Source organism: Delphinapterus leucas, chromosome 15 (assembly GCF_059928025.1).
Source record: "Delphinapterus leucas isolate spDelLeu-1000000601 "Yukka" chromosome 15, BTC_Dleu_Yukka2, whole genome shotgun sequence".
Taxonomy (NCBI): domain Eukaryota; kingdom Metazoa; phylum Chordata; class Mammalia; order Artiodactyla; family Monodontidae; genus Delphinapterus; species Delphinapterus leucas.
In genome coordinates, this window is record NC_143143.1 from 64,047,365 (window position 1) to 64,074,752 (window position 27,388).

General features: G+C 48.6%; 1 protein-coding gene and 1 pseudogene across 3 annotated transcripts; one reads left to right on the top strand and one right to left on the bottom strand.

Moving 5' to 3' along the window:
- Window positions 1–3,202: 3,202 nt before the first annotated feature.
- Window positions 3,203–19,680, bottom strand: AHCY (adenosylhomocysteinase). 3 transcript variants are annotated; one of them, XM_089896720.1, is made up of 11 exons: window positions 19,549–19,680; window positions 17,117–17,145; window positions 14,070–14,260; window positions 12,622–12,697; window positions 10,788–10,937; window positions 9,585–9,697; window positions 8,904–9,111; window positions 8,725–8,812; window positions 8,507–8,624; window positions 7,515–7,709; window positions 3,203–4,094 (listed from the first exon to the last, which is right to left on the bottom strand). In XM_089896720.1, exons 3-11 carry the CDS (start codon window positions 14,202–14,204, stop codon window positions 3,963–3,965), a joined length of 1,215 nt encoding a protein of 404 aa, XP_089752846.1. In that variant the 5' UTR covers window positions 14,205–14,260; window positions 17,117–17,145; window positions 19,549–19,680; the 3' UTR covers window positions 3,203–3,962. The 3 variants fall into 3 exon arrangements, with proteins under 3 accessions (XP_089752846.1, XP_089752845.1, XP_022448338.1); XM_089896719.1 differs by having other exon boundaries at window positions 17,081–17,145; XM_022592630.3 differs by lacking the exon at window positions 17,117–17,145 and having other exon boundaries at window positions 19,549–19,675.
- Window positions 14,267–27,388, top strand: LOC149747480 (uncharacterized; annotated as a pseudogene).

Below are 27,388 nucleotides of genomic sequence, written 5' to 3' on the forward strand. Positions count from 1 at the left end.
GTTATAAAGCAGAAATTAACACACCATTGTAAAGCAATTATACTCCAATAAAGATGTTAAAAAAAAAACCCCAAAACTCTTTATATACACGTTATATCACCGACCCTCAAAACAACCATGTGAGGTAGGTACTTCTGTCCTTGCCCAAAGTCACATGGTGAGTTAACAGCAGACCCAGGTCTCCTCCCTTCACAGCCCAGTCCATTGTTCCACAAAATCCCCCAGGTCTTAACCTCCCTTCTCACTTTCCTGGAAAAAAAAAAAATCCAGTTAGACCAGATACTATAGGACCCTTGGCCAATTCCTTCTTTCCCCATGATGCCCAGGCATCAGGAGTGGAGTTGGGGGGAACCGTAGACACATCAGTTTTCATTGTGGATACCTGGTCAGTGCCCAACATGTGACAGATTAGCAGATCTGAGATCAGAGGTAAGGCTGAGACCAGATGTGAAAGGAGAGGGTGTTTTTTTTTTAAAAATGAAAGGTTCTGAGAACTGGCAGGACACCTCCAAAGATGAAAGGAAAAGGCCAGGATAACAGAAACCAGAACCCCTAGGGGACTGGATGTGGGGGACTACATTGGATCTCACAGAGGGGACACCTGGAAAGGTATTTCTTGAGTCTGGGAGCAGACAGGTTTGAGGGAAGGGAGCATGGCTGCCATGAAGGATAAGGCGTTTAACCTCTCTGGCTCAGATGAACAGCAGCCTCCCCCTTTTCTACTGAGAAGAGCTGGGATTCTAGTCTCAGAGTCCTACTGGGTACAAAAGCCAGCTCACTCTCTCAAAGCCTGTTTTCTGAACTGTAAAATGGGAATTCAAGTCTCTACAAGGTTATCAGGAGGAATAAGTAAGTGCTTACTTAGAGCAATGGCTGGTACACAATTAGCTGTAAAAGAAATGGCAGTGGGCAGCAGTGGATCTCGGTCTGTTTTGACCATTGGTGTCATGATTGGTTGAGAGGTGGTTCCTGTGTCGTTTGTTGGTAATAATAGTTGAAGTGCCAAAGTTTTAAAATTATTTACAGCAGAGTCATAGCATACATTCATGTAACCTAATGCAACGTCAACTATATGCATGGAGAAAAAAAGGCTGAGAATTAACTGGGCAGGACACGTTGATGAGCATCCAAGCCCGAGAAAGCATGGGGAGGGTCTATTGATCCTCTAGTTTTCAGCCCTTCACGCCCATCAGACCGCAGGCCATCGACAAGGGTTTTGCTTGACACCATATACTTTTGAAAGTTAGACTAAACAAGCCCTTCTTTCTATCACTCAGACGCACTTGCACTCAAATAGTAGAAGTGGAGTTTCAATGCCAGATACAGCCAAGGGCATGCCAAGCATGATGCTGTGGACTCATGGTTGGGAAAGCTGATCTGAGAGGCAGGATTGGCCTCAATCTCCATCTCCTCATGTTCTCCCGTGTACTCAACTCTCACTCAGCTCTGGAGGAAGAAATACTAAAGAGAGCCCCATCGGCAACCCACTACCTTCTGTCAAAACGTCATGCCTTGAGTAGAGCAACCTTCACTTAAACACTCGCCATTTGTCTCACACAAGTGCCTGGCCCAGGACTCAGACCAACCTGAGGTGGGGTCCAGGCAGCACCACTTACTCTGTGATCTTAGGTCAGGCCATTTGGCCTCTCTGAACCTCTCCGCTAATTAATACCAGGTAATAGCCAGAGGCTGAGAATACAAAAACAAGCCACTGAATGTTCAGTCAAGTAGGGTTGTTTCAGGGATCTGTGCAGCTCAAGGATTAAAACTAAGGTCTCATCCTAGTGTTCAAGGGCTTGCTTTCCTGTCTCCCAGGCCACCTTTCTAGCCCTCTACCTCATAGCTCCCCCTATATTAAGCTCCCTGCCCCCTAACTCACTCCTGCTTAAGTTGTTCTGCTGCCCAAAATGCTCTTGCCTTCAATTCCTATTAAAAATCTTTAGTTCTTTCAAAATCCATTTCAAGGGACTTCCCTTGTGGTCCAGTGGTAAAGAATCCGCCTTCCAATGCAGGGGATGCAGGTTCAATCCCTGATCGGGAAACTAAGATCCCACATGCCACGGGGCAACTAAGCCCACGTGCCGCAACTACTGAGCTTGTGTGCCTCAACTAGAGAGCCCGCATGCTGCAAACCACAGAGCCCATGCGCTCTGGATGCGCCACAGCTAGATAGAGAAAACCTGCGTACTACAACTGGAGAGAAGCCCGAGTGATGCAACTGGAGAGAAGCCCACGTGCTGCAATGAAAGATCCCAAATGCTGCAAGTAAGACCTGACGCAGCCAAAAACATAAAAAGAAAATAAATATTAAAAAACAAAACAACAAAACCCAATTCAAGCACCACCTTTTCCCTCCTGCCTTTCAGTGCTGCCAGGCACTGAACTCTAAAGCTGAGCAGAGAAAGGGAAGTGCCAAGAGATGGCAAATCTGTTTGTATGCCTGCCTTCTCCTTCTAGCTTGAGATTCCTAGCAGGCTGGGGTTAGGTCTCAAACATCCCAGCAACCCCATCAGGCCTTCCATGAATGGATGACCCTTAGAATAGTCCCTAGTTACCCTTCCCAGGCAGGTTCTTGTTTTTCTCTGACTTCCAAGACCAGAACAGGGGTTCAGTAAATGACAATTTAGGCAAATAGAGCACCCCATTTCCCACCCACCTTCCTGTGATTTGAATCATGATGAGGCCAGTTGTAACTGTGGACTTTAGGAAAGACGCTTAACTTTTCTAAGTCTCCATTCTCATCCATAAGATTAGGATAATAGTATTACTAAGCTTGTTGCGAGAATAATGAAACTACAAAGCACCTAGCACTCAGGAGGTGCTCAATAAACAACAGTCCCCCCAGGAGCAATGGATCAAGCCAAAGTGGAAATGGGGAGAAAACAAAATTATAAATTGGAACAGAAAAAAATAAGGTAGAGGAAATAAATACAAACAGAGATTACAATAAATATAAATAGGTTAATCTCACCTATTAAATGACTCTTAGGTTGGGTAAAAAACAGGCTGTTTACAAAAGACACACCTGAAGACACAAGACTTCTCTCTTCATTTTACCCAGTCTTCCAAGCCCAAGGGTGTGCCTGCAGCCCGTCACCCCACACTGCAACACAGCAGACTATTACAGCACATCAGACTATTACCCCTTGGCTTACACCCTACATTGTTGGCAGTGGATTATCTATAAAATAAAGGCTCAAAATTCTTTTAGGCACCAAAATTTTTATTAACCCACCTTCTTGCTCTCTTTTAACATTATAAACCAAATTAATCTCTTTTTGACCCAGAGCTGTGATGGGAACATCAAGTTACAATGCATTTTTACATTTCTCTGGCCCCTCTCAACCGCTGGCTGTCACTTCTCTCGTCCTTTCTTGGCTATCCCTTAACAATATATTCCAACCCCTGTAAAATAGGGACTAAAAGTACCAACCTCATCGTTCTGAGGTTTAAGAGAATGCCAAGCACTAAGCCGGGCTCTCAGGAGCATTCAAACTCCAACAGTTCCTCCACACCCTTTGACATAGCTCCTTCTCATCTGTCATGGGCTGAGGAACCAATGAACCTGTAAACCAAGAACATGGGTATAAAAAGTCCGTAGGCCAAGTGAGGGCCTGGATGGTAAAGTGCATGGGCTTTGTGAACACCACTGCCAACTTCCAGCCTAAGGAAGGACTGACTGAGTGAGCAGTTCCAGAACCCCTGAGCTCATGGCTCCCTGTGGGTAACTCCCGTGTACCTCTATCATGACCAGGGCTTGAGAAGGGACTTCTCAATTCCCCCTGCCACACTTGGAACAGTATGAGGGATGCAGCAGAGGCCAAAGACTGAGTGACTAGCCCCAGGGAGTTGATGGGGAACATTATCAAACCAATCTCAAAGGTGGTGCCATTTGCTCTTGGGGAGGAGAGGTGGGACCCAGGCAAGGACAGCGGCTGGAAGGCAAAGGGCAGGCCTGGTTCTCAATAGCGGTAGTGATCAGGTTTGAAGGGGCCATCGCAGGACATGCCCAAGTACTGGGCCTGCTTCTCAGTCAGCTTGGTCAGCTTCACATTCAGCTTGCCCAGGTGGGCTTCAGCGACTGCTTCATCCAGCTGGGGAGAAACACAGAAAAAGCTGGAATCAGTGCCATGCCCTGGGATCCCTTACCTGCATCTAGCTGCCAGAAGAGGCAGGAACTGCTCTGTTGTGGCATCTGCCGAGGGTTAAGCGTATTACTTCATTCTATCCTCACAGCCAGCCTCCAGCGTGGCTTTTGGCTACTCAGCTCCCCTTCTTCAAGGGGAGACCAAGCTACATCCTCCCCTCCAAGCAGCCCTAATGGGACAATCAATTACATCTCCTTCCTTACCCTCCACCAACCTAAGCAGCTAACCAAAATGCTTCTCTGGAATTTATCTATGGACAGGACATATTTTCATGACAGGGGCTTTCAGGATTCCTAAACAGGGAGGCTATCAGTCTCTGCTCACCAGGAGCAGGTCTATTTGACAAGTGAAGTGAATGTAGGGGGAAAAAAGAGCCAAGAGACAGAGAAAGAGCTCTGATGCCACTGATCCCTGGATCCAGTGTCTGAATCTTAGACTCCCCCATTACAGAACCAATAGGGTTCCTTTTTAGATTACACTGGTTGTGTTTGTTTTGAAATACATCCTTAGCACTGGTGGTACAGTGGTGAGCATAGCTGCCTTCCAAAATACGTCCTTAAAATCTTTGTCTATAAATTCATAAAACTCCTTTCTTCAAGAGGTGGAGCCTAATTCCTCAGCCCTTGAGTGACTCAATTCTAATGAATAGAATAAAGCAGAAGTGATGGTGTGTGACTTAGAGACTGAATCCTAAAAGGCACTTCAGCTTCCTCCTTTGCTCTCCCCCTGAATCTGGGGGAGGCCAGCTGCCATCTCATGAGGAAACTTAAGCAGCCCTATGGAGATACTCATGTGGCAAGGAACCACCTGCCAACAGTGATGTGAAGCGGATCTTCCAGCTCCAGTCAAGCCTTCAGATGACTGCAGCCCCGGCTGACATCTCGACTACAACCTCATGAATTAAGCTGCTCTCAAACTCTCAACCCACAGAAACTGAAATAATAAATGTTTATTGTTTTAAGCCAGTAAGTTTTATATTTAAACTGCTATACGGTAACAGATAACTAATACACCAGCTTGAACAGGGTTTCTATCTACCACTCGCCACCGAAAGGATACTGACTAATAAAAAAATTGCCATCTCCTTTCACAAATGTGGAAATCAAGGCTCAGAAAGGTGGAATGACTTGCCCAAGGTCACAAAGCTAGTTAATGACAGAGCTAGGATTTGAATCCAGGGTCCACCTGGCTCCAAAGTCCCATAACTTGTCTCAAGTTATCGTCTCCAAGGCAGCTTTGAAGAGACAGAACAGAAACCAAGGAGAACAGAGGCTGGGGTTAGATAAGGCCTATTTCTAAGTCTGACCAGTGCTGAAATGCATAAAGTGGGCCTGAGAAGAAGGGCAAGTGGCTGTACTTAGAGAAGGATCAACCCTAAGCGGGGCTCTCACTTTCTCAGCATCCAGCTCCGGGTGGGGCCTCTTTCTACCCCCAAGTCCCATCCCATAATGGCACAATAGCCTTTAACCACAGCCCAGCCCAGACAGCTTTACATTCCCAAGTGGTTTCACACTCACGGTCTCATTAGAGGCTCACAAACACCCTTAAGAAGGAGGCCAGGGTTTATTCTTCTATTTAACAAATGAAGAAACTGGGGAGAGGCAGGCAAAGGCAGGAGCAGAGCCCAGCCCTAAGTCCTAAGTCCACGTCAGCTCTGGAGGCAGAATGAAGGTCTCCAGTGCCCAGAGGACACAATGAATTCTCCCTTCTCTGGGCCTGGCCTAGCCGAGAACACCCTTCCTTCTCCCTGCTCCCCGTACCCAGGAGGACATAACGGTTAACAACTTGGACAGGCAGGGGTGGGACGTACTCTTGGCCCAATACTTTGCAGCTGTGGAGGCAAGTCACCCTCTGAAGCTTAGTTTCTTCTTCTGTAGGCTGGGTCTCTCAGAGCTGGTACAGAGATCAGTGATATTCAAGAGCGCTTGGTGCAAGTACCTTAAGAAATGGTGGCTGCTCTCTCTGTCATTGTTAACCAAGGTACATAATCCCTCTCCCACATCTCGCATGTGAGATGTGAAGCCTGTCCCCAACCCGTATCTTGGCAGTGATGAAGGAAGAAGACGGGATGGGGCCAGGTGCTGGGGTAGGAGGTGAGCTCTTTGCCTTCTCACTTCCAACCCCAGCCTCATTTTAAAGGCCTGCCCAATCTCTCACTATATTCACAGTCATATTTCCTCCAACTGAGATCAGATGAGGGGTCGAATGAGACTTTTTTAACCGCACAACCAGCATGGGGACCTGGCAGGCTGCCCAGGACAGGACAGCCCCTTGAGGCCCTTACAGGTAAAACACCTGGTCAGGCAAGACAGTGCCTGAGGAAGACTAGGGGGAAAGGAGTTGACTGGCTCGGGGGCAGACAACCCAGCCTCTTCCTGCTTCTCATCAGTTGGCAGACCAGCTTTTCAAAGGGTGGGAGGAGTGGTATGAAGACTCCACCGCAGCCTCTCCAGCAGCCAAGGGCTGGAAGCAAGAGCTACTCTTACCATTTAGCTGAGAGGGAAACTGAGGCCCAGTCAGGCAAAGTAGCAAAGCCAAGTTCACCCATGACACTGGCAAAAAAAAAAGCCAGGACTAAAACACAGTGTTCTGATCTGTGGGAGAGGGCGGAGGCAGGGGGTGTTAGGACAAGCACTGGATTTGACGTCAGACGACCTCATTGTCATGGTTAATCTGACCACACACTCACAACACGTCAGGTGCCATGCTCAGTGTGTTAGTGGCATCATCCCATTCCAAGGCCACGATCACGCAGCCTGTAGGCTGCATTCGGCTTACAAACACGTCCAAGTTAAACAACCTGGTTATATTTAAAAGCTGAATATTTCACATAAATATACTCATATCTAGCTTCCTTTGAAACGTCAGGAGCCCTGGTCCAGTGGGTCCAGGTTGCTGACAGGCAGCCAACCTCTTCAACTGGGGCACGTGCTCTTTGGTCAGTTCCCACCCAGCCCATTTACCTGCCCAATCCCTGTGGGCATGTGGGTTTGTGACCTGTGATCTAAGGAAATCCTCACAATCCTTAAGGAGGTACTATCACCTTCGTTTTACAGATAAGGAAATGGAGGCACAGTTACACAGCCTCTAAGTGGTAAGGGTGAGATTCAAACCTGGGTGTGTCTCACTCCAAAGCCCATGCTCCTCTCACCACCCAGCCCTGCCACTCTGGGAGTTAATTCCCTGATTTGGGCCCCAATTTCCTCCTCTGTTAAATGGAGAGAATGATTTCTGCCCTGCAGAGGACCCTATGAAGATCTTCAAGAGAGTAGAGAGGCGAGTACTGTATGAACTCTGGCAAGGCCTGCATGGAGAGCCCAGGGCTGGACACATGACCCTTGGCCAGGGGTGGAGGTAGGAACCCACCTTCTTGGGCAGGAAGTGGACCCCGACGGGATACTTGTCTGGGTGGGTCCACAGCTCAATCTGCGCCAGCACCTGGTTGGTGAAGGAGTTGCTCATCACGAAGCTGGGGTGGCCCATGGCGCAGCCCAGGTTGACCAGCCGGCCCTCGGCCAGAATGATGATGCGGCGCCCATTCTTCAACAAGTAGCGGTCCACCTACAAGTGGGCAGCACAGCGGTAAGGGCTGGTGGGCACAGCTCCCAGTGTCCACCCCTATCCTCATCCTACCCTCCTGTCCAGCAGGCCTCCCGACCTCCAGCAGGGCCCACAAAGGGCCTGGACTGCCCCAGAACAACCTCCAGCACAGGGCCTGGCACACACAATTAATAAGAGCCAGTATTTGTTATGCAACCCTGAGCGGCAGACCTCATAGGTCTGTGAGAATTTAAAGAGCTGACATGTACAAGGCACTTAGTTTAAGTACTACGTATTAGCTAATGTTACTATTATTGGCACATGCCCTGGGCTAAGAACATACATATAACCATGTATACATATATACACAATATATATATAAAATTATCACATTTAATCCTACTAACAGCCCTGTAAATTAAGTACTGCTATTATCCCCATTCCACAGATAAAGAAACTGAAGTCTAAAGGGTTAAGTTCTTTGTCCAGAGCCACACATTACAAAGTGGCTGCAACATGAGCCTGGACAGTCTGAGGACAGATGCCACGTTCTCAATCACCATGCCTAGTAACAAGCTGAATGCAGTGGTACTCAACCTTGGCTGCATATCAGAACCATCTTGGGACCTTTAAAAATGGGGATGCCTTGGCCTCACTCCAAGATTCCAGTTTAAGCAGCCCTGAAACCAGTCCCTCTTCCGCCCATCCCACTGCCCAGGTTGCCAGAGCCTCCTCATCCGACTTCCTGGACGGCCAGCCCACGACGCCCCCTCGGTGCTCCATCCACCAAGCCTGCTGGCAGGGCTGGGGCTTCTCACCTGGGGCTTGATGTTCACCTTCTCCACAGCGTTCTCGTTCAGCCACTTGACGTCAATCTCCACGTCGAAGTGTCCGATGTTACACACAATGGCGTCATCTTTCATCTGTTCAAAGTGCCTGTGGAGGAGCCCCAGCCTGTGACAGACTGTCAGGGACCAAAAGCAGCCACAAGCCTGCCCCCTCCTTCACTCCCTGGGACCCCCCGCCTGGCGCCTACCGGCCGAGGATGATGTCGATACAGCCCGTGGTGGTGACAAAGATATTGCCCTCCTGACAGGCCTCATCCATGATGGTCACCTCATAGCCTGTGTAGAGACAGTGTCTGTGCGTCATCCAGGGTGGCCTTGCCCCCGCTCTGGCCCCAGTGGCTGACAACCAACCTTCACCCTATCATACCCTCCATGGCAGCCTGAAGCGCATTGATGGGGTCGATCTCCGTGATGATGACACGGGCCCCGAAGCCCCTGAGGGCCTGGGCACAGCCCTTGCCCACGTCGCCATAGCCCGCTACCACCGCCACCTTGCCCGCAATCATCACGTCCGTGGCCCGCTTGATGCCATCTATGAGGGACTCCCGGCAGCCATAGAGGTTGTCAAACTTGCTCTGAAAGGAGAGGGGGCAAGGCGGCTACGGGGGCAGGCGAGGCCCTGGGGCCTCAGACCCGCTCTCAACATCTCAGCCTGGTGGGCCTTGGGCTGATCACCTCCTGGGACTTCTCCCCACCAGCTAATGTGCTCATGTGCCCCTTGCCTGGCTCAGTCCCACGACTTTCTCCCTGGCCTTTCTCTGCCAGTCCAGAAGGCTTCCTGCGGATCAACTATGAGAGATTGTCCGGTCAAAGAATCTGCTTCACGTTAAACCTCTTGATGCCCAGCTCTGAGGCTCACTGCACAGTTATTTGCCTCTTTAATGCCTTTAATGCTTTGCCTCATGACCCTAAGTCTACAACCCCTTTCCCCCCTCAAATGAGGGCTAAGCCCCTAGCCTGCAGCCTTCCCAGGGGACTTTCTGCAGGGCCTACTCCTGAGCTGCTCTGGGAACCAACAGCTGGAGCCATCACTGCCCCACAGGCTCACCTTGGTGACAGAGTCGTTGACATTGATGGCAGGCACCTTCAGGATCCCGCTGGCCATCATCTTGTACAGGTTGTGGACTCCCGTTGTGGTCTCTTCGGAGATGCCTCGGATGCCTGAACAAGAGAGGAGGGGATGAATTTCAGGCCAGGAAGGAGTGGCCCAAGGGACAGGGTGGCCTCTGAGATGAAACTCCAAGAGCCTCAGAGAGCCCACAACTGAACTCACCCAAATTCCTTACCTTTGCCTCCTAAAGCCGCTCCTCCTTCTGGGTTCCTATCTCTGTAACGGACACCACAGCCCACCTAATCACCTAGGCCAGCATGAGGGAGGAGCCACTACCATCACCAGGCCTAATGATTCTACCTCCCAACAACTCCCGAACTCTCCACTTGCACTGTCACTGCCCTAGTCCCTGCCACCATTGTCACTTGCCCATCCCAGCCACAACTCATCCTCTACACAGCAGCCATTTTTTTTTTGCTGTACGCAGGCCTCTCACTGTTGTGGCCTCTCCCATTGCGGAGCACAGACCCCGGACACGCAGGCTCAGCGGCCATGGCTCACGGGCCCAGCCGCTCCGCAGCATGTGGGATCCTCCCAGACCGGGGCACGAACCCGTGTCCCCTGCATCGGCAGGTGGACTCGCAACCACTGCGCCACCAGGGAAGCCCACAGCAGCCATTTTTAACATGTACATTTGCAGGGAAGTCTTTTCAGTACCATCCAATTACTTCCCTTTACTCTCAGGATCAAGCCAAACTCTTTTCTCAGTCTACTCTATTAAGTCTTTACACATCTGATCTTCACTAAAGCTCCAGCCACAACCTGCAATTCTCCCCAGTGAAGGAAGCTGCCATGCTGGCTAACTTTCTGTTTCATGAATGGTCTATCCATTCCTGCCTCAGGGCCTTTGCACTCACTACACTACCCCACTTTCCTCCCCACCTGCTTTTAACAAAGCTGACGCCTTCCCAGCTATTCTCAGCCCTGGCCTTGGCATGCCCTTGGGCCAGCCAGGCCTCCCCTAGCCACCCAGCCCTGAAGCCAGGCTCCAGCACGCCTACAGGAGCCTGCTGTTCTCCCATCTTCCACAGAATCTGCTGCTCGAGGCACTGGGAGTCCTGCCAGGCCTGCTGATTTCATGCGGGCAAGCAGGCCCCGTTTAAACCACTAGCACCCAGCCCACCCACCCATCCTACTCACCTGACAGGAGCTGTGGGTACTTGGTGTGGATGAGGTTGGTGAGGTCACCACCATCGTCCAGAATCATGTTGAGGGGCCCGTCCTTGAAGTACAGCGTCTGCTCAATGCACCACAGATATTCCTCGTCCGTTTCACCCTTCCAGGCGTACACTGGAGAGTGAGTGGCACATCAGGGCCTGGCCCTCCCCACTGGCACTTGCTCCAGGGACCCACCTGGATAGAGCCAATACTATCTCCTTCTTAATTCCCATCCCCTGCCACCTCTAGCACCTCTGAGGACTCAGCAATGGTAAGAACACAACTTGGAGCCAGAGAAATCTGAGTGCAAATCCTGGTTCTGCACTCACCAGCTGTGTGACTTTGGGAAAATCACTTCACCTCTCTGAGCCTCAGTTTCCTCATCTATAATAGTATGGATTATGAGACAGAGGCCAAGTACAGACACCCACCCCCCATATATAGGTATCTGGAAATAATTATTTCCTTTCCTACCTCTTCTGTCTGGGCCCCCAACCCAGTGACCAGGGCTCCTACCCACAATGCCTACTGCTAGGATGGAGGTGCACAGGGGCAGGAAGCCACACTCAGGTGGACCCAAGCGAGACAAGATCCAAGATTCATTATGCACTGAAAGGACTTGATGGGCCAGCAGCCTCTGTGGTAGGTTATCCTAGGCAAAGTCTGGCCAAAAACTACTAACAGCAGCTACCATGTATGGAGCACTTTCTCTGTGCCAGGCATTACTCTAACTGCTTCATACCCCATCTCATTTTTCCTCACAGAAACCCTGTGAGGCAGCCATTACCATCATCATCACTTACAGATGCCCAGAGAGGGGCTAAGATGTGCCCAGATCACTCAGCATGGCATTCCTAAGCAGGCATCAGAACCCAGGGCTCCTGGGAATTCGAGGGCAGACCAGTGGTTAGGACTCTGCACTTCCACTGCTAGGGGCCCAGGTTTGATCCCTGGGCCCCTAGGGTCAGGGAATTAAGATCTCGCAAGCCGCATGGCGCAGCCAAAAAAAAAGAAGCCAGGGCTCCTGACTGCCAGCCCAGGCTCCTCCCATCATATGAGACAACTGCGACACAGGTGTGGGGCTCCCATGAACCTCCTGTGAGCAAAGGATACCTGCCAAAGCAGGGCCAGCTTCCCCTCCCCCAAACTGGGGCAGACAATGGTATTAAAAACAAAACCTTTCCCAGAAAAGGGCCGTGGAGCCCAAACTAGGCTGAGGAGTTGGGGACAGGCCGATCCAGCCTTGGTCAGTCTCTGGAGAGGTCCTCCCCCACTCTTACTCTCCACCTGTGGCTGGTTAGAAGGAACTGTGAATGTCCTGTCTCATCATCACCAGAGCTAGCCACGGCCCTCCTCAAGCCCAGGCAGACTTGTGTCTACTTCCCCAGGAGCTTGTAAGAAAGTCTTTCCTCTTTGGTCCTGGTATTTCCCCAGCGCCCTAGACCATCAGATACTATGCAATGGACCTCTGGGACTTTTTTATGCCCAGTATCCCTCCCTGATTCTTTCGGAAACAGACCCCCATCATTCCTTTAAAGGATTTCCCCTCTTCAACATCATGTGGTTTCCAATCATTAGATCCCACCCTTCCTGATCACATGACTTGAACTGGGCAAGTAAGTGCCTTCAATAGGGTTTTAGATGACAGTTGGACAAAACAGTTCTTTCCAATGGGTCACTAGGCTAGGATTCTGTGGCCATGACTCCTCTCCTCTACCGCAGGGAAGTCTGTAGCAGTAAGTGTCAGTGAAGCCATCAGGGAAAAGCAGAGCCACTTCATGCATTCCTGCATCCCCCGGCAGCAAGCTGGCCTCACCTGGAATGCCAGCCTTGGCAATGGCAGCTGCTGCATGGTCCTGGGTGGAGAATATATTGCAGCTGGACCACCGCACCTGAAAGAGCCAGCAAAACAGGGCTGGTCACAGACAGTTCAGAAGACCAAGGTCACTGGACAGGGATAAGAAAGCGCCCTGGAGCTAGGGCCGAGAGGCTCGGGATCTACATCCAGCCAGTTCTGCAACCTCAGGCTGGGTTGCAAGTGGCAACCAGTGGATGGGAGTGGATGGGAGCCAGAGCACTGACAAGACCCAACTTACGTTAAAACATGGCTCTGCTGTGTGGAAGGGAAAAGGCTCCACACGGAAGCAAGGAGACAAGGGCAGAAGCTGTTGTTAGAGTTCAGACAAGAAATGCACCTCTAGCAGCGGAGGTGATGATGCGTGTACTTTGAGGGCTGAGCTGACAGGATTTGCTGCAGGGTTCGTTGTTGGAGTAAGAGAGCAAGAGGAGTCAGGGACGACCCCAGGTTCTGAACTGAGAGGGCCTGTAAGGCTGAAGTCTGCACCTGCCTACACGGGGAAGCCTCCAAGAAGAGAAGGAAATCATGCGTTCCTTTGGACATGTTGAGACTGAGAGGTCAAGCTGATCTCCAAGTGGAGGTGATACCTCGGCTGCTGGGTGTACAAGTCTGGAGTTCCAGGGAGAAGTCCAGGCTAGTACATATAACTGGGCGTCATCACCATATAGACAGTATTTAAAGCCATAAAATCAGATTGCCAAGAGTGTGAGTATAGAAAAGAAAGAAGAGGTAAAAGGACTGAACCCTGGTGCGTTCTGTAGCTGACTTTTTTTTTTTTTTTTGCAGTACGCGGGCCTTTCACTGTTGTGGCCTCTCCCGTTGCGGAGCACAGGCTCCGGACGCGCAGGCTCAGCGGCCATGGCTCACGGGCCCAGCCGCTCCGCGGCATGTGGGATCTTCCCGGGCCGGGGCACGAACCCGTGTCCCCTGCATTGGCAGGCGGACTCTCAACCACTCCGCCACCAGGGAAGCCCTGTAACTTACTTTTGCTGCTCTGCCCTGCCCCCTGCTTTGGGAAATATCTTGCCCCCAGAGAAGTTGGAAGAGCTGCAATCATTGGTACACATAACCCAGGCTGAACCAATCAGAGTGCGCCATCCTTCCAGCAGCCATGATTGGCCAAGGGCAGGCACATGACCCCAGGAAGGCCTAGGAGAGCCAGTCCTTAGACGACTCAGTAGGACGCCGGGCTTGAGTTTTTCCTATCAGAGCTCCCCAGTCAGGAGATTGTGAACTGAGGGCAGTCAGACACCGTCTTCCCAGGGAGAGAAAATCTGCCGAGCAGTCACGACAAATGGAGGTGAGGGGGCACTGTGACAAGGCTGTAGCTGGACCCCCCTGCTGGGCCTGAGGGGGCACAAGACTGGAGTTCCCCACTGCACAAGAACTGCTGCTGCGGGCCTCACCTCAGCACCCAGGGCAACGAGGGTCTCAATGAGGACAGCTGTCTCCACGGTCATGTGCAGGCAGCCGGCAATGCGGGCGCCCTTCAGTGGTTTGGAGGCCGAGTACATCTCCCGCATGCGCATCAGGCCCGGCATCTCATTCTCTGCGAGGTCCAGGGCCTTGCGCCCCCAGGCGGCCAGGCCGATGTCAGCTGTAGGGGCAGGATGGATGGGAGTTCGTGAGCCACCTCATCCCACGAACCACAAAGCACCGCCACTCAGCACTCATCCACTTGCGGACTCGAAGCACTAGCCTGGGTAATCTGGTCACTGCACTCTCTCACTCATGCAACAGGGATTTATGGAGCCAGGGCAGTCAAAAAAGAAAGACATGGTCCCTGCCAGTAACCACAGCTTACTTACAGCCTTGTGGGAGAGCACATTTAATCAAAGAAGCACACAGGACCATAAATATTACAACACAGGTAAGTGCCCCCTTGAAAAATAGCTATCGGCCTATATATACCTCCTGCTACCCTTTCTGCTGCCACCTACCAACGTCCTCATTCCCTAAAGATTTTAGCTCCTGGCTCTCCACATTCCTAGTCATCACTCTTGGTGACTTCAGCACTCATAAATCATATAATCTAACACCTTGGACTCGGCACAGCTCCTTGATCTCCTTGAAGATATAAAAATGCTTCTCCAGTCCTAATGTTTCTCTCCACATGGAGGGAACTCATCTGTGTAACTAACACTCTGGGCCTCTCTCTGCCCCAGGGGAAGTGGAGTGACTTGTCTAGTAAACTTAGGAGGAATAAACTGGGCATGTGCAGTTCAGGTCTCCCTTCTTTTGCAAGCAAGCAGCAGCCAACCTACCTGCAGGAAGTGTGTTCTTCCACATAGAGACCTACCCAGGCCCGCCCTGCCTGTAACTGGTGGATTAACGGCTGAGTTTGGGGTTCAGTTAGCATGATCATTGTGACTTTGACACTAATCTACATTCTCTGGCTTCGATGTTATTAGTCATCCCTTGGTCTCTACAGCGGATTGGTTCCGGGAATGCCTGTGGACACCAAAATTCTCAGACGCTCAAGTCCCTTATATAAAATGGCACAGTACAATGAATACTACTCCTCTCCCTTATAATCCCACCCTCCCTCCCCTGCCACACTAGCCCATTCTCTAGGTCAGTGTTTGCAAACTTCCCTGATAAGGGTCATCTGGCATGCTTACAAGTCTCCCCTGGGGAATCAAATTCAGTAGGTCTAGGATGGGGCGTGGAACTCCTCGTGATTTTTATCTTTAGGGGAGCTTAGATCCTGCCAATCACCCAAAAGGGGTGGTGGGTGGGAGGGAAAGGACTATAGAGAATTTAGTAAGAAATAATAAAACCAACTAAGTCACTCTGCTTCCTACTGTACATCTAAACAACTTCACAGATGAAATATACCCCCCCATGGGAGGGACTACTCCCACTGTGCCTCAGCACACACCCACTCCACCCCTGCCCACTTTGGCAGGCCATCACCCATGATACTCTCCCTTGGAAATCTTGATTTCAAGCAACCGACTCTGGCCATGTCCCATCTTTCCAAAACTCTCTGTCTAGAGCCCAAACTCCAATAAAGCTGCAACGGGTCAGGTCAGAACCTTTAATCCGTTTATCCTACCAATTATCACTGTCCCTCACTGCACCCTTCATGTTCTCAACATGGTCCACAATTTAGATTCCACTGTCCCTTCCACCCTCTTGTTCTCTGAGAACTCCTCAGCAAAACTCCCACCCTGGTTAAACCCAGCCCTCCACTGCACCCACGTCATTGAGCCCAGCAGGAGGAAAATGATGACCACACCAAGAGTTTCATTTATTAAGACCACAAATCTCAAGGGACACTTCACAATTCATCGAGAAGAATTCAGAACAATGCCACTCTTCCTCCAGGGAATCCACTAGTCCTCCTCACATGTAGTTACGGACCAGGCATTCCTTTGTTACAACAGACAGAGCTGTCTCTGCTCTGTGGGGTCTGATCCCGTATTGTTTTACCTCCTTGATGACTTCACTACTCCACTAAAACTGCTCTTCTCAAGGTCTCTGTAAGGCCTAATCCCCATAACTAATGGTCAATTACCTATGTTCATGTTTCTCCCTGCAGCACGAATAGCACTAAGTACTCTCTCCTTCTGAAACCCTTTCTTTGCTTGGCTTCTATGCCTGTCTTTCCATGGCTTCCCTACCACCTTCCTGGCTCCTCTTCCTGTTACAGACTCTAAAGTTTAGAAGCCCTCAGGGATTCATCATCTCCCTCTTCTCTCCTACCAGATGAGCTCATCCCATTTTATGGCTTGAAATACCTTTTCTATGGAAATGTCTCCCACACATTCATCTCCAGCCCAATCTTCTCCCCTGAACTTGAGACTCATATAATCCAACTGCCTATTCAGCATCTCAATTTGGATGCCCAACTAGATTATGTGTCAAGTTTGAGCCCTCGTGGCTCCTTGCCCTCACCCCCAAACTTGTCACTCCCCAAATCTTCCCATTTTAGGAAATGAAACCACCATTCGACCAGCTGCTCCAGCCCAAAACTTACGATTTCTTGATTTCTCTTTCTCCCTTGCACCCCCTTTCAACCCATCAGCACACTGTTGGCTCAACATCCCAAATACAAGCAATCCAATAGCATCTCATCACCTTAGATCACTGAAGCCACCTCCTCACTGGTCTCCCTGCTCCCACGTACTATTCTCCCCACAGAAGTCAGAGAAACAAACTTTTCAATTTTAAAATATATCACCTCCATTCTTCTGCTCAAGTAAAAAACAAGCCAACATCCAATGGCTTCCGCTTAACCATGAATAAAATCCTAACCCATCACATGGCTTTAGGGTCCTACCCAGGTGACTGCCTACCCTTCTCCCCCATCTCTCCACCCTCTTCTCCCCCCCTCTAGTTGCTTAACCACATGAACCTCTGGGTGAGCTAAACTCATTCCCACCTCAGGGCTTTAACCAAGCAGCTCTCTTACCCTGGAAGGCTCCTCCCCGAGCACCTGATACAGTACCTGGCACACAGCAGGGGCTCAACAAAAACCTGGAAACAGGAAAGAACTTGGTATATTGTTGCTGGAGGAACAGAGTGTGCCAGGGTGACTCTAGTAGAGGGAGTAAGATGATGAATCAGGACTTTATTCCTATAGAGTTTTAAGGGGAGTATCATGACCAGACTTGTCTTCCGAAAAGCCCTCTTTGGTTGCTGCATGTATCTGTGGAGCAAGAGACCCGGGGAGACCTTTGAGGAGGGAGACCAGGACTGGGGTGGTGGCCACGGAGACAGAGAATTGGGCAGATCTCCTCACTTATAAAATGGAGACAATACTACTATATTATCCGTATGCATGTCTGTCCCACCCTCATCCTTGAGTCACCCTTGTACCTCTAGTGCCCAGCTGGGCCTGGCACAGAGAAGGGGTCCACAAATGTTTACCAACCACACCTGTTGTTAGGACTGAATGAGAGAAGGTCCACGAAAGGGGCTGGCACGAGACAGGGTTAGCAAACAAGAAACAAATCTGAACCTAGTCCAACTCCCAGCATTCACCAATGAGGAAAGGCTCAGAGAAGGGTTTGCCCCAGGTTCCACAGCCAGTCAATGGCAGAGGCAGGACTGGTGGCCAGGGAGGGCTAGAGCCAGAGGCTCCTGGGAGGCGCACAGCAGTAGTGGACAATGGTTCCTGTCCTATCCTAAGCTTCACCCCCTCTGCCACCACCTGTCCCTCTAGCCAGAAAGAACTCTTTCACTGCCCTCAGGACAGCTGTGTCAGCCCTGGTGTTTTCGTGGGTCCCTCAGCTCCAAGGGCACAGGAGGGTCTGGCACTCTAAGCTCTGGGGGTTTTGGTGCCCAGGAGAGCTGAGGACTTGCAGAGGTTGCAGTAACACCTGTCCCAGGACAAGCTAAGAGGCATAATAGCAAAACCCTCTCTGAGCCTCAGTTTCCTCATCTGTAAAGTGGGAATAATCATCCCTAACCTTCTATGAGCCCTGAGGATTAAAGAAGATGCCATATGGGCAAGGTCGGGCACACTGTGCCCTCCCTGATGGAGGCGTCCTTCCTCCAACCCTACCTAGCCAAGCTTCTCCACTTCCAAATGCAGCCTTATCTGCTGCCACACAGCCCAAAGCCCTCAACCCTAACCCATCCAACTCTCCACAGTGTAACATGTCCCCATTCCAGTTCTGCCACTGGACCTTGACTTAGTCTTTCTGGGCTTCAGTTTCATCCACACAATAGGGACAATAACCTTCTCTGGCCTGCTACTTGATAAACTACTATTGACAGGTTGTTATTTTCCACAGTCTTTGCAAGTCACTTCCTGTTAGGGCTTCAGTTTCTTCCTCTGTATCATGAGATAAAGTCCACCTCTAAAGATCATTCTGTAAACAAATGTAAATCCCCAGATACATAGCAAGTGCTCCATGAATGATGCTTTTCTCCAGGTTGAATGGTGTCTTGAATTTACTTTAAAAATTGCTAGCCAGGCTGAACTGGTTTTTGCTGAAAGGTCATTAGGCTTATTCCAAATGTGTTCACTTATATACAGTGGTGAAAAGGTGGGCACAGCCTGGGTTCATGTCCTGCTCCACCACCTCCCAGCTGTAAAAATGTGGGCAAGTTACGTTTTTTCCTGGGTTTCAGTAAACCCATCATAAGATGAGAAAGTAATAGTCTCTTCCCTAAAAACCCATTAGAATAAAATGAATTAATCTATAATAAACGTAGAAGGCAATGCCCATTCCATAGTAAACGCCCAATAAACGTTAACTATCAGTGTATCAGCTTCAATCCATAGAACAGCAGGAAGAATTTTTCTAACCACTTCAAAATTTCTTCAAGATTCTCTGTATGACTGTACCTTCTGGCCAGGTGGGTGACCCCAAGAGGTTGAGTAACAAGCCCAAAGTCCCTGGTAAGTGGACTAGCCCGGCCTCAGGCTCAGTCTCCAGGCCTCTCCCCACGTGCCCTTCGGGGCCCCAGTGCCCTCGCCTTCCCTGTAGGAGGCCCAGAGAGGGTGGGCACTTGCCCGGGACCACCAAGGTAGCCAAGGAGCCGGTCCAGGCCCAGGAGGCAGGATCCAGGCCCCCTAGTGTAGGTCCCAGCAGGTGCCACTGGTCCCAGGCCGTGGCCAGGTGCCCGCTGCCCGCCTGCCCCAGGCGGCTCTGGCGGAACACGCCGCCAGTTCGCTGCTCCGCGGGCCTCGCTGCTGCACCGGCCTCGCGGGGCACGCCGGGACGCTTAGTCCGCGGCCGCGCCCGAAGACCCGCTCGCGGCGGCGGGAGAACTCCAACCCCCAGACGGCCTCGCGCGGCCAAGACCGCGCTGTGCCGGCGATTCAAGGGGGTCCTTCTGAGCACCGCGGGTCGGCTCCGCGGCAGCCGCCCCAACAGGCCCCCAGCGGAGGCGGGGCAGACGCGGCCGACTGCACGTCCTGGAACTCACCGACTTTGTAAGGCAGCTTGTCCGACATGCCGGCGGCGTTTCCGCACGGAGTGATGGATACGAGCGAAGGGTGCCGAGCCGCGGGGTGGGGACTGGAGCGGGGCAGGCGGCGCCGGGTAGGGACCTGCGCGTGGCGCCGACGCCTTTAAATATCTTCCCCTGGCTTGCATATTCATGAGTCCCGCTGGATCTGAGCCATAGGGGCGGGGCAAACGCACAGGGGCGGGGCAAACGCACGGGGGCGGGGCCGGAGTGAACTTTGGTCCCTGCTGAGCGCAGTTTTTTTCCCATGCGGTCCTTCCACCTCCCGCCCTGGGTAGCGAAAGGAGATGGGGATAGGCCTGAGAACTAACTCGAGGCTGTTCTTTCTTTCATTCGTTCAACCAGTAACACTGATGTCAGAACCGGGTGAAACTGAAATTCCAACCAGTTCACTTCCCCGAACCTCAGTTTCTTCTTCAGTAAAGTGGGCAGAATGATACCTACCATACAGATTCTAAGTTGCAATATGTCAAGTTCCTAGCACATCCTAGACCTTCCACCCTCCTCCCACTATCCTGAGTTTAGTTAAATTTGTGTGCGTGTTTATACTTTTACTACATATGTATAAATCATTAAATGCTTCATAGAATTCTTTCTGTGTTTAAAACCTTCATATAAATGGTACCATACTGAAAAAAAAAAAATGGTACCATACTGTACTTATCCTTCTGCAGTTTGCTTTTTTCTGTTAAGAGCCATGCATAGATTTTGAATGTATTCATTTTTGCTGCTGTATAGAATTTCATTGTCTACATCCCATGATTAATTTATCTGTTCTCCTGTTTGCTGGCATTCGGGTTGTATAGTCAGTCTGCCATTATTGCATACATGGAAAAATGAACATTGTCTCTTAGTGCCCATGAGTAGGTGTCTCTGGGCCATAAGTGTACTTAAGGGTGAAGTTTATGAGCTGAAGGCACATTTTTAACTTTCCTAGATATTGCCAAATTGTTTTCCAAAATAGTTTATCCTCTCACCAGCAGTGTCTGAGAGGGCTTGTTGTTCCACATCCCTGTCGCCACTTGTCAGTCTGACATAAATTTTCGTTAAACTGATGGGTGTGCAAATCTCCTTGTGGTTTTAATCGGCCACCTGAAGACTCTTTAACATCTCTCTAGGAACCCTCTGCCCTAGCATCCACCCAACTGCTATCTCCTTCCTCTCCTTCTCATACTTTTTCAGAGTTGACCCATTCTGTGTCTGTGCTTTCTCACCACCCACTCAGTCCTCAGCTGTGTGATCTCCACCCCCAGGTCTCTGCTGAAACTGCTCCAGCCAAGGTCAGCAGGGAACCTGGCTGAATCCAAAGGATGTGCCTCAGCCTGCATCCCAACTCACCTCACTGCTGCACACAATGTGACCTTGGCCTCCACTTTCTTGACTCTCCTCCCACTCTCCACAGGGTAACTTCTCTGGCCTAAGCAACTTCCTGTCCTTCACTAGCGACTTCAAGTGTTGATGTTCCTTTTTTCTCTTACTCTGCTCCATCTTCCAGACCCATCTCACCCACACTTATGGCTATTGTGACCACTTATATCCAGGTAATCCCAGTGTTCATGGAATAAAACACTGCCTTACCCCAGACACTGCCTGTTTCGCTTCTCAATTACATGCCCCTTCTCCCTGGAGTTACCACTACAGTGATTAATGTTTAATGTCTTTATCATTCCCTTGCTTTTTAAAAATGGATGTTACTGCTTCTATGACTCTCCTAAATAATACACTGTTTAGTTTTGACTGTGTTTTGCCCTTGTATAAATGAAATCATACTGAATATATTCTTCTGCAAGTTGCTTTCTCATTCAACATTGCTTCTGAGAGTCATTCATGTATATACAGTAGCTATGGTTCATTTATTTTCATTTCTGTTTAATCCACTTATTTATTCATTCTATTGTTGATGGACATTGGGTTGTTTCAGGGTTTTTTTGTTTTTTATTTATTTTTGGCTGCATTGGGTCTTTGTTGCTGCGTGTGGGCTTTCTCTAGTTGTGGCGAGTGGGGGCTACTCTTTGTTGTGATTTGCGGACTTGTCATTGTGGTTGGTTTTTTTGTTGCGGAGCACAGGCTCTAGGTGCGTGGACTTCAGTAGCTGCTGCATGCAGACTCTGTAGTCGCGGCACGCGGGCCCTGGAGTGCGCAGGCTCAGTAGTTGTGGCACACGGGCTTAGTTGCTCCGCGGCATGTGGGATGTTCCCGGACCAGGGATCGAACCCGTGTCACCTGCATTGGCAGGCGGATTCTTAACCACCGTGCCAGCAGGAAAGTCCCTGTTTCAGTTTTTTGCTACTACAAAGAATACTGCTCTAACATTCTTATGTATGTGTGTAGATCGATACAGATATAGATAGATATAGATATAGAGTTTGGGAGTTGAATTACTTGAACAGATATGCTCATGTCCAACTTAACTAGGTAATATGAGACTGTTTCCTAAAGTGGTTGCATCAGCCTATACTCTGACTAGCAGTGGATAAAAACTCTTGTTTTATGCCCTTATCGGCATACCAATTTTTTTTTTTTCCAATCTGGCAGGTATGAAATGATTTCTCATTGTGGTTTTAATTTGCATTTCTTTGACTACTGTGACTAATGAGGTAGAGCATGTGTTCATATGTTATAACCCATCTGGGAGTCTTTGTCTGTAAAAGTTCCATTCATGTCTTTGCCTGTTTAAAACTAGGTGGTTTGTTTTTCTTTTCAGCTAATAGGAATTCTTTACATATTCTGGATAATAGTCCTTTGCTAATTATATGTGATGCAAATATCTTCTCCAGTTTTGTGGTTTGTGTTCTCACCCTCTCTCTGTTGTTTTTTGATAAATAGAAATTCTTAGTTTTAATATAATCAAATTTATCAATCTTTTCCCGTAGTGTTAGTGGCAGTTTTTGTCTTATTTTAGAAAACCTATATACCCCAAAGTCATAAAGAATTTCTCCTGTATTGTTATCCCAAAGTTTTATAGTTCAAATATGTATGTGGTGTGAGGTAGGAATTCTGTTTCATTTTTTTCCCATAAGGATAGACAGTTGTCCCAGCACCACTTACGGGACAGTGCATCCTTCTCCCAGTGACCTATAGAGCCATCTCTGTCATACATTGTGTCCATAAATCCATGGGTTATTCCTATCTCTCTATTTTGACACATTGATCTGAAATTGGGAAATCAAATTAGTTGAAATTACTAAAGATTTATAATAAATCTTGATTTGGTAGGGGAAGTCCTCCCACCTCGTTCTTCTTCAGGGGTATCTTGTGGGAGTTCCCTGGTGGCTTAGTGGTTAGGATTCTGGGTTTTCACTGCTGTGGCCCGGGTTCAATCCCTGACCAGGGAACTAAGATTCTGCAAGTCGTGCAGTATAGCCAAAAAAAAAAAAAGAGCATCTTGCACTGTCTTAGACATTTTAGAGTCACCTTGTCAAGTTTTAGGGGAAAAAAAGCTTTTTTGAATTTTTACTAAAATTGTATTAATCTGTAAATTACTTAGGGGGAGAGTTAACATCTTTATGTCATTGAGTATATCAACATTAACATGGTACGTATTGATGTATAGATTGATATATATTTTTATATACATATATATTTACATGTATTTCTGCACTTATTTATTTTATTTTGTGTTTTTGGTTTTTTTCTCTCTCCATTTATTTAGATCTTCTTTAGTGTATTTCAATAAAGTTATTTATTTTTCTTGGGACTTCCCTGGTGGCACAGTGGTTAAGAATCGCCTGCCAATGCAGGGGACACGGGTTCGAGCCCTCGTCTGGGAAGATCCCACACTCTACGGAGCAACTAAGCCCGTGCGCCACAACTACTGAGCTTGCGGGCTACAACTACTGAAGCCCATGCGCCTAGAGCCCGTGCTCTGCAACAAGAGAAGCCACTGCAATGAGAAGCCCGCGCACCACAATGAAGAGTAGCCCCCGCTCTCTGCAACTAGAGAAAACCCACACAGCAACGAAGACCCAACGCAGCCAAAAATAAATAAAAATTTAAAACAAAGTTATTTATTTTTCTCTATAAAGATCCTAAATATATTTTGTTAGATTGATTTTTAGGTATTTTTTACGTTATTTAAAATTTTTTTATTTTTTTGATGTTTGTGGCAGATGTTTACAAATGGATTGTTTTTAGTAGATTGATCTTCTGTTCAGCAGCCTTGATGAACTCTTACTTGCTTTTTTTTTTTTTTTTTTTTGCGGTTCGCGGGCCTTTCACTGCTGTGGCCCCGCCCGCCGCGGAGCACAGGCTCCGGACGCGCAGGCTCAGCGGCCACGGCTCACGGGCCCAGCCGCTCGGCGGCACGTGGGATCCTCCCGGACCGGGGCACGAACTCGTGCCCCCTGCATCGGCAGGCAGACCCCCAACCACTGCGCCACCAGGGAAGCCTTTCTTAACTTGCTTTTAAATACTCTTGTTGACTATGTACACGATCATATCCTCTGTAAGCAAGGATAATTTTGTTTCTTATTTTCCAGTCCTGACACTTTTGTCTTTTTTTTCTTGCCTTACTGCACTGGCTGGACTTCTAGTACAGCGGTAAGTGGAAGAGGTGGACATTGGCCCCCTTATCTTGTTCTACTACCTCTTGTGTCCTTCATCTGATTGACTGACTGGCACCTCCCTCCACCAAGTAATTGCACGTTTTATCATCATCAATAGAGCTATAGGGAATTCCCTGGCAGTCCAGTGGTTAGGACTCCAAACTCTCACTGCCAAGGGCCCAGATTCAATCCCTGGTTGGGGAACTAAGATTCCACAAGCCCCAAGACTCAGCCAAAAAAAAAGCACTAGGGGGAGGGGAGAGTGCCATCAAAGTAGTAAAATACAGATATAGAGCTTTCCTTCTCTTCTGCAGTCTCTCTCCTGACTTATCATGTTTTTTATTTGCTATTTAATGTCACACTAAGTAAAGAAAAATTTTAATTTAAATTTTATCATTCATCTTTATATTGTACAATGCAGTTTTAAAGGTAAATATAAGAGCATTTAGTTCATATGTAGAATAACCAAAATTACAGAATTTGTATTTCATAGCTTGTATATGCATATGTGTTTTTTTCTAACCAAAAAGAGTAAACAGTGCACACAAAAAAACTTTCTTTGGGACTTCCCTGAAGGTCCAGAAGTTAGGACTTGGTGCTTACCCCGGTGGGGGAACTAAGATCCTGCAAGCTGCATTGTGCCAAGGAAAAAAACAACAACTTCATTTTACTTTTTGATATGTGCACATTATATGTGCACGTTTTATCAGCATTCAGCTTACTGGTGAGTAAGTAAGGAAGGACCAAAAGGAAGAGGAACTATGGATTTCCCCGTTTTTCCTTTCCTTCTACATTTTCAGTGTGTTTGGCTAATACAGAGTAACATGAGAAAGACATGGCAGAGTCCCTTGGTTGGTAAGGTTTTTCTGTGTTCAAATCAAGCTCTGGTTTGTACTGGTTTGTGCTCTCTTTGAGTCTTGCTGAAATCCGTACATCGTGCTCTGCTGGAATTTTGCGTCCATGGGACTTGGAGACCGTGATATTCACGCAGATATACATTGTTTGTACCATTCATTTGAGAGAAAGGGGGGAATTATTGATCCACCAGCTTCTGACCCCAATAGGTCCAAGTGTCTCCCCACAGGTCATTAACCTGCCTGAGCTTCCAGGAGATGCATGCAAATGCCCTGAGCAAGAAATCTTGGGAGGGGAGCTAAAGGTATGGGCCAGGCCTGGGGCAGGCACAGCCGGGGATGCCCTGCAGGAAACTAGTAGGAGCCTGTGCAGAATTGGTTTCCCCAGCAGGTCTGGGATGAGAGGCAGGTGAGGTGGAGAGAATCCGAAGTGGGGCACAGGAGGGTCTGACAGAACCACACAATCCTGCACCCACCACCCTGACAGTGCTGTCACTGCTTACTGTATTTTTTATATTTTTCCTTGTCATCTTTACCTTTAATATATATATTTATATATACATAAATATACTCATATAATTTTTATGTCGCTATATGAGGATAATTTTCCTCCATTGTTTTGAGATATAATTCACATAGCATAAAATTCACCATTTTTAAATGTACAGTTCAGTCGTTTCGGTATAGTCACCGAGATTGTGCAACCATCACCATGATCTAATTCCAGAACATTTCATCACCCCATAAAGAAACCCTCTACCCATTAGCAATCCATTCCTATTCTTCCCTCCCACCAGCCTCTGGCAACCACTAACCAATGTATTTTCAGTTTTAATAGGTTTACCTATTCTGGACATGTCATATAAGTGCAATCATATAATATGTGACCTTCTTTTCATTTTTAGTTGAGGGGTATTTTATATACAGTGATATGCACAGAACTTAAGTATTATCTAGATGAATTTTGACAAATGCATACACATGTAACCTATACTCCAACAAGAAAAGTGAATGTGTTTGAGGATAACTTTTTTTTAAGTGTTCATTTATTTATTTGGCTGTGCCAGGTCTTAGTTGCCACGTGCAGGATCTTTTAGTTGTGGCATGCAGGATCTAGTTCCCCCACCAGGGATCAAAGCCGGGCCCCCTGCTTTGGGAGCATGAAGTCCTAACTGCTGGACCACCAGGGAAGTCCAGAGGATAATCTTTTAAAAGTGTACATAGAGGGGGCTTTCCTGGTGGCGCAGTGGTTAAGAATCCGCCTGCCAATGCAGGGGAGATGGGTTCGAGCCCTGGCCCAGGAAGATCCCACATGCCGCGGAGCAACTAAGCCCATGCACCACAACTACTGAGCCTGAGCTCTAGAACCCGCAAGCCACAACTACTGAGCCTGTGCGCCACAACTACTGAGCCTGTGCGCCACAACTACAGAAGCCTGTGCGCCTAGAGCCTGTGCTCTGCAACAAGAGAAACCACAAGAAGCCCGCTCACCGCAATGAAGAGTAGCCCCTGCTCACTGCAACTAGAGAAAGCCTGCGGGCAGCAATGAAGACCCAACACAGCCAAAAGTAAATAATAAATAAATTAACTCATTAATTTTTTTAAAAAGTGCATGTAGAGTGGACATGTCACACCACTCTCATGGAGTAATAGGGGTTTTCCATTTTTTCACTACTAGAAGTACAATGAGTTGTTCATTCATGCAGAATTTCCTATATATTTTGGATAATTTCCTTGGGAAAAAAAATCCTAGAATTTAGAGTAATTTGACCAAAGGACAGAATCATTTTTAAAGATTCTCCTGATTTTATTGTCATGTTGTTTTCTAAAAGTCATCTGTTTGTCATTGCATGTTCATCATCATTTATATTATCCTTGTTTCCTTTCTTTTTTTAAATACAATTATTTATTTTTGTCTGCGTTGGGTCTTTGCTGCTGTGTGTGGGGTTTCTCTAGTTGTGGTGAGCGGGGGCTACTGTTCCTAGCGGTGTGGGGGCTTCTCATTGCGGTGGCTTCCCTTGTTGCGGAGCATGGTCTCTAGCTGTGCAGGCTTCAGTAGTTGTGGCTTGCGGGCTCTAGAGCACAGGCTCAGTAGTTGTGGTGCATGGGCTTAGCTGCTCTGCGGCATGTGGGATCTTCCCAGACCAGGGCTCGAGCCCATGTCCCCTGCGTTGGCAGGCAGATTCTTAACCACTGCACTACCAGGGAAGCCCATCTTTTTTAAAAATTTATTTTTGGTTGTGCTGGGTCTAGTTGCAGCTGGTAGGCTCCTTAGTTGTGGCATTCGAACTCAGTTGCAGCATGCGTGTGGGATCTAGTTCCCTGACCAGGGATCAAACCTGGACCCCCTGCATTGGGAGCAAGGAGTCTTAACCACTGTGCCACCAGGGAAGTCCTGGT

What these genes read in the sequence shown, in the direction of transcription:
- AHCY (XM_022592630.3), bottom strand. Translation starts at nt 19,576, where the DNA reads ATGTCGGACAAGCTGCCTTACAAAGTCG. An exon ending in GTACCCACAGCTCCTGTCAG is followed by an intron (nt 9,698 to 10,787) that starts GTGAGTAGGATG and finishes TCTCTTGTTCAG; the next exon opens with GCATCCGAGGCATCTCCGAA. An exon ending in GCTTCAGGCTGCCATGGAGG is followed by an intron (nt 8,813 to 8,903) that starts GTATGATAGGGT and finishes GTCTCTACACAG; the next exon opens with GCTATGAGGTGACCATCATG.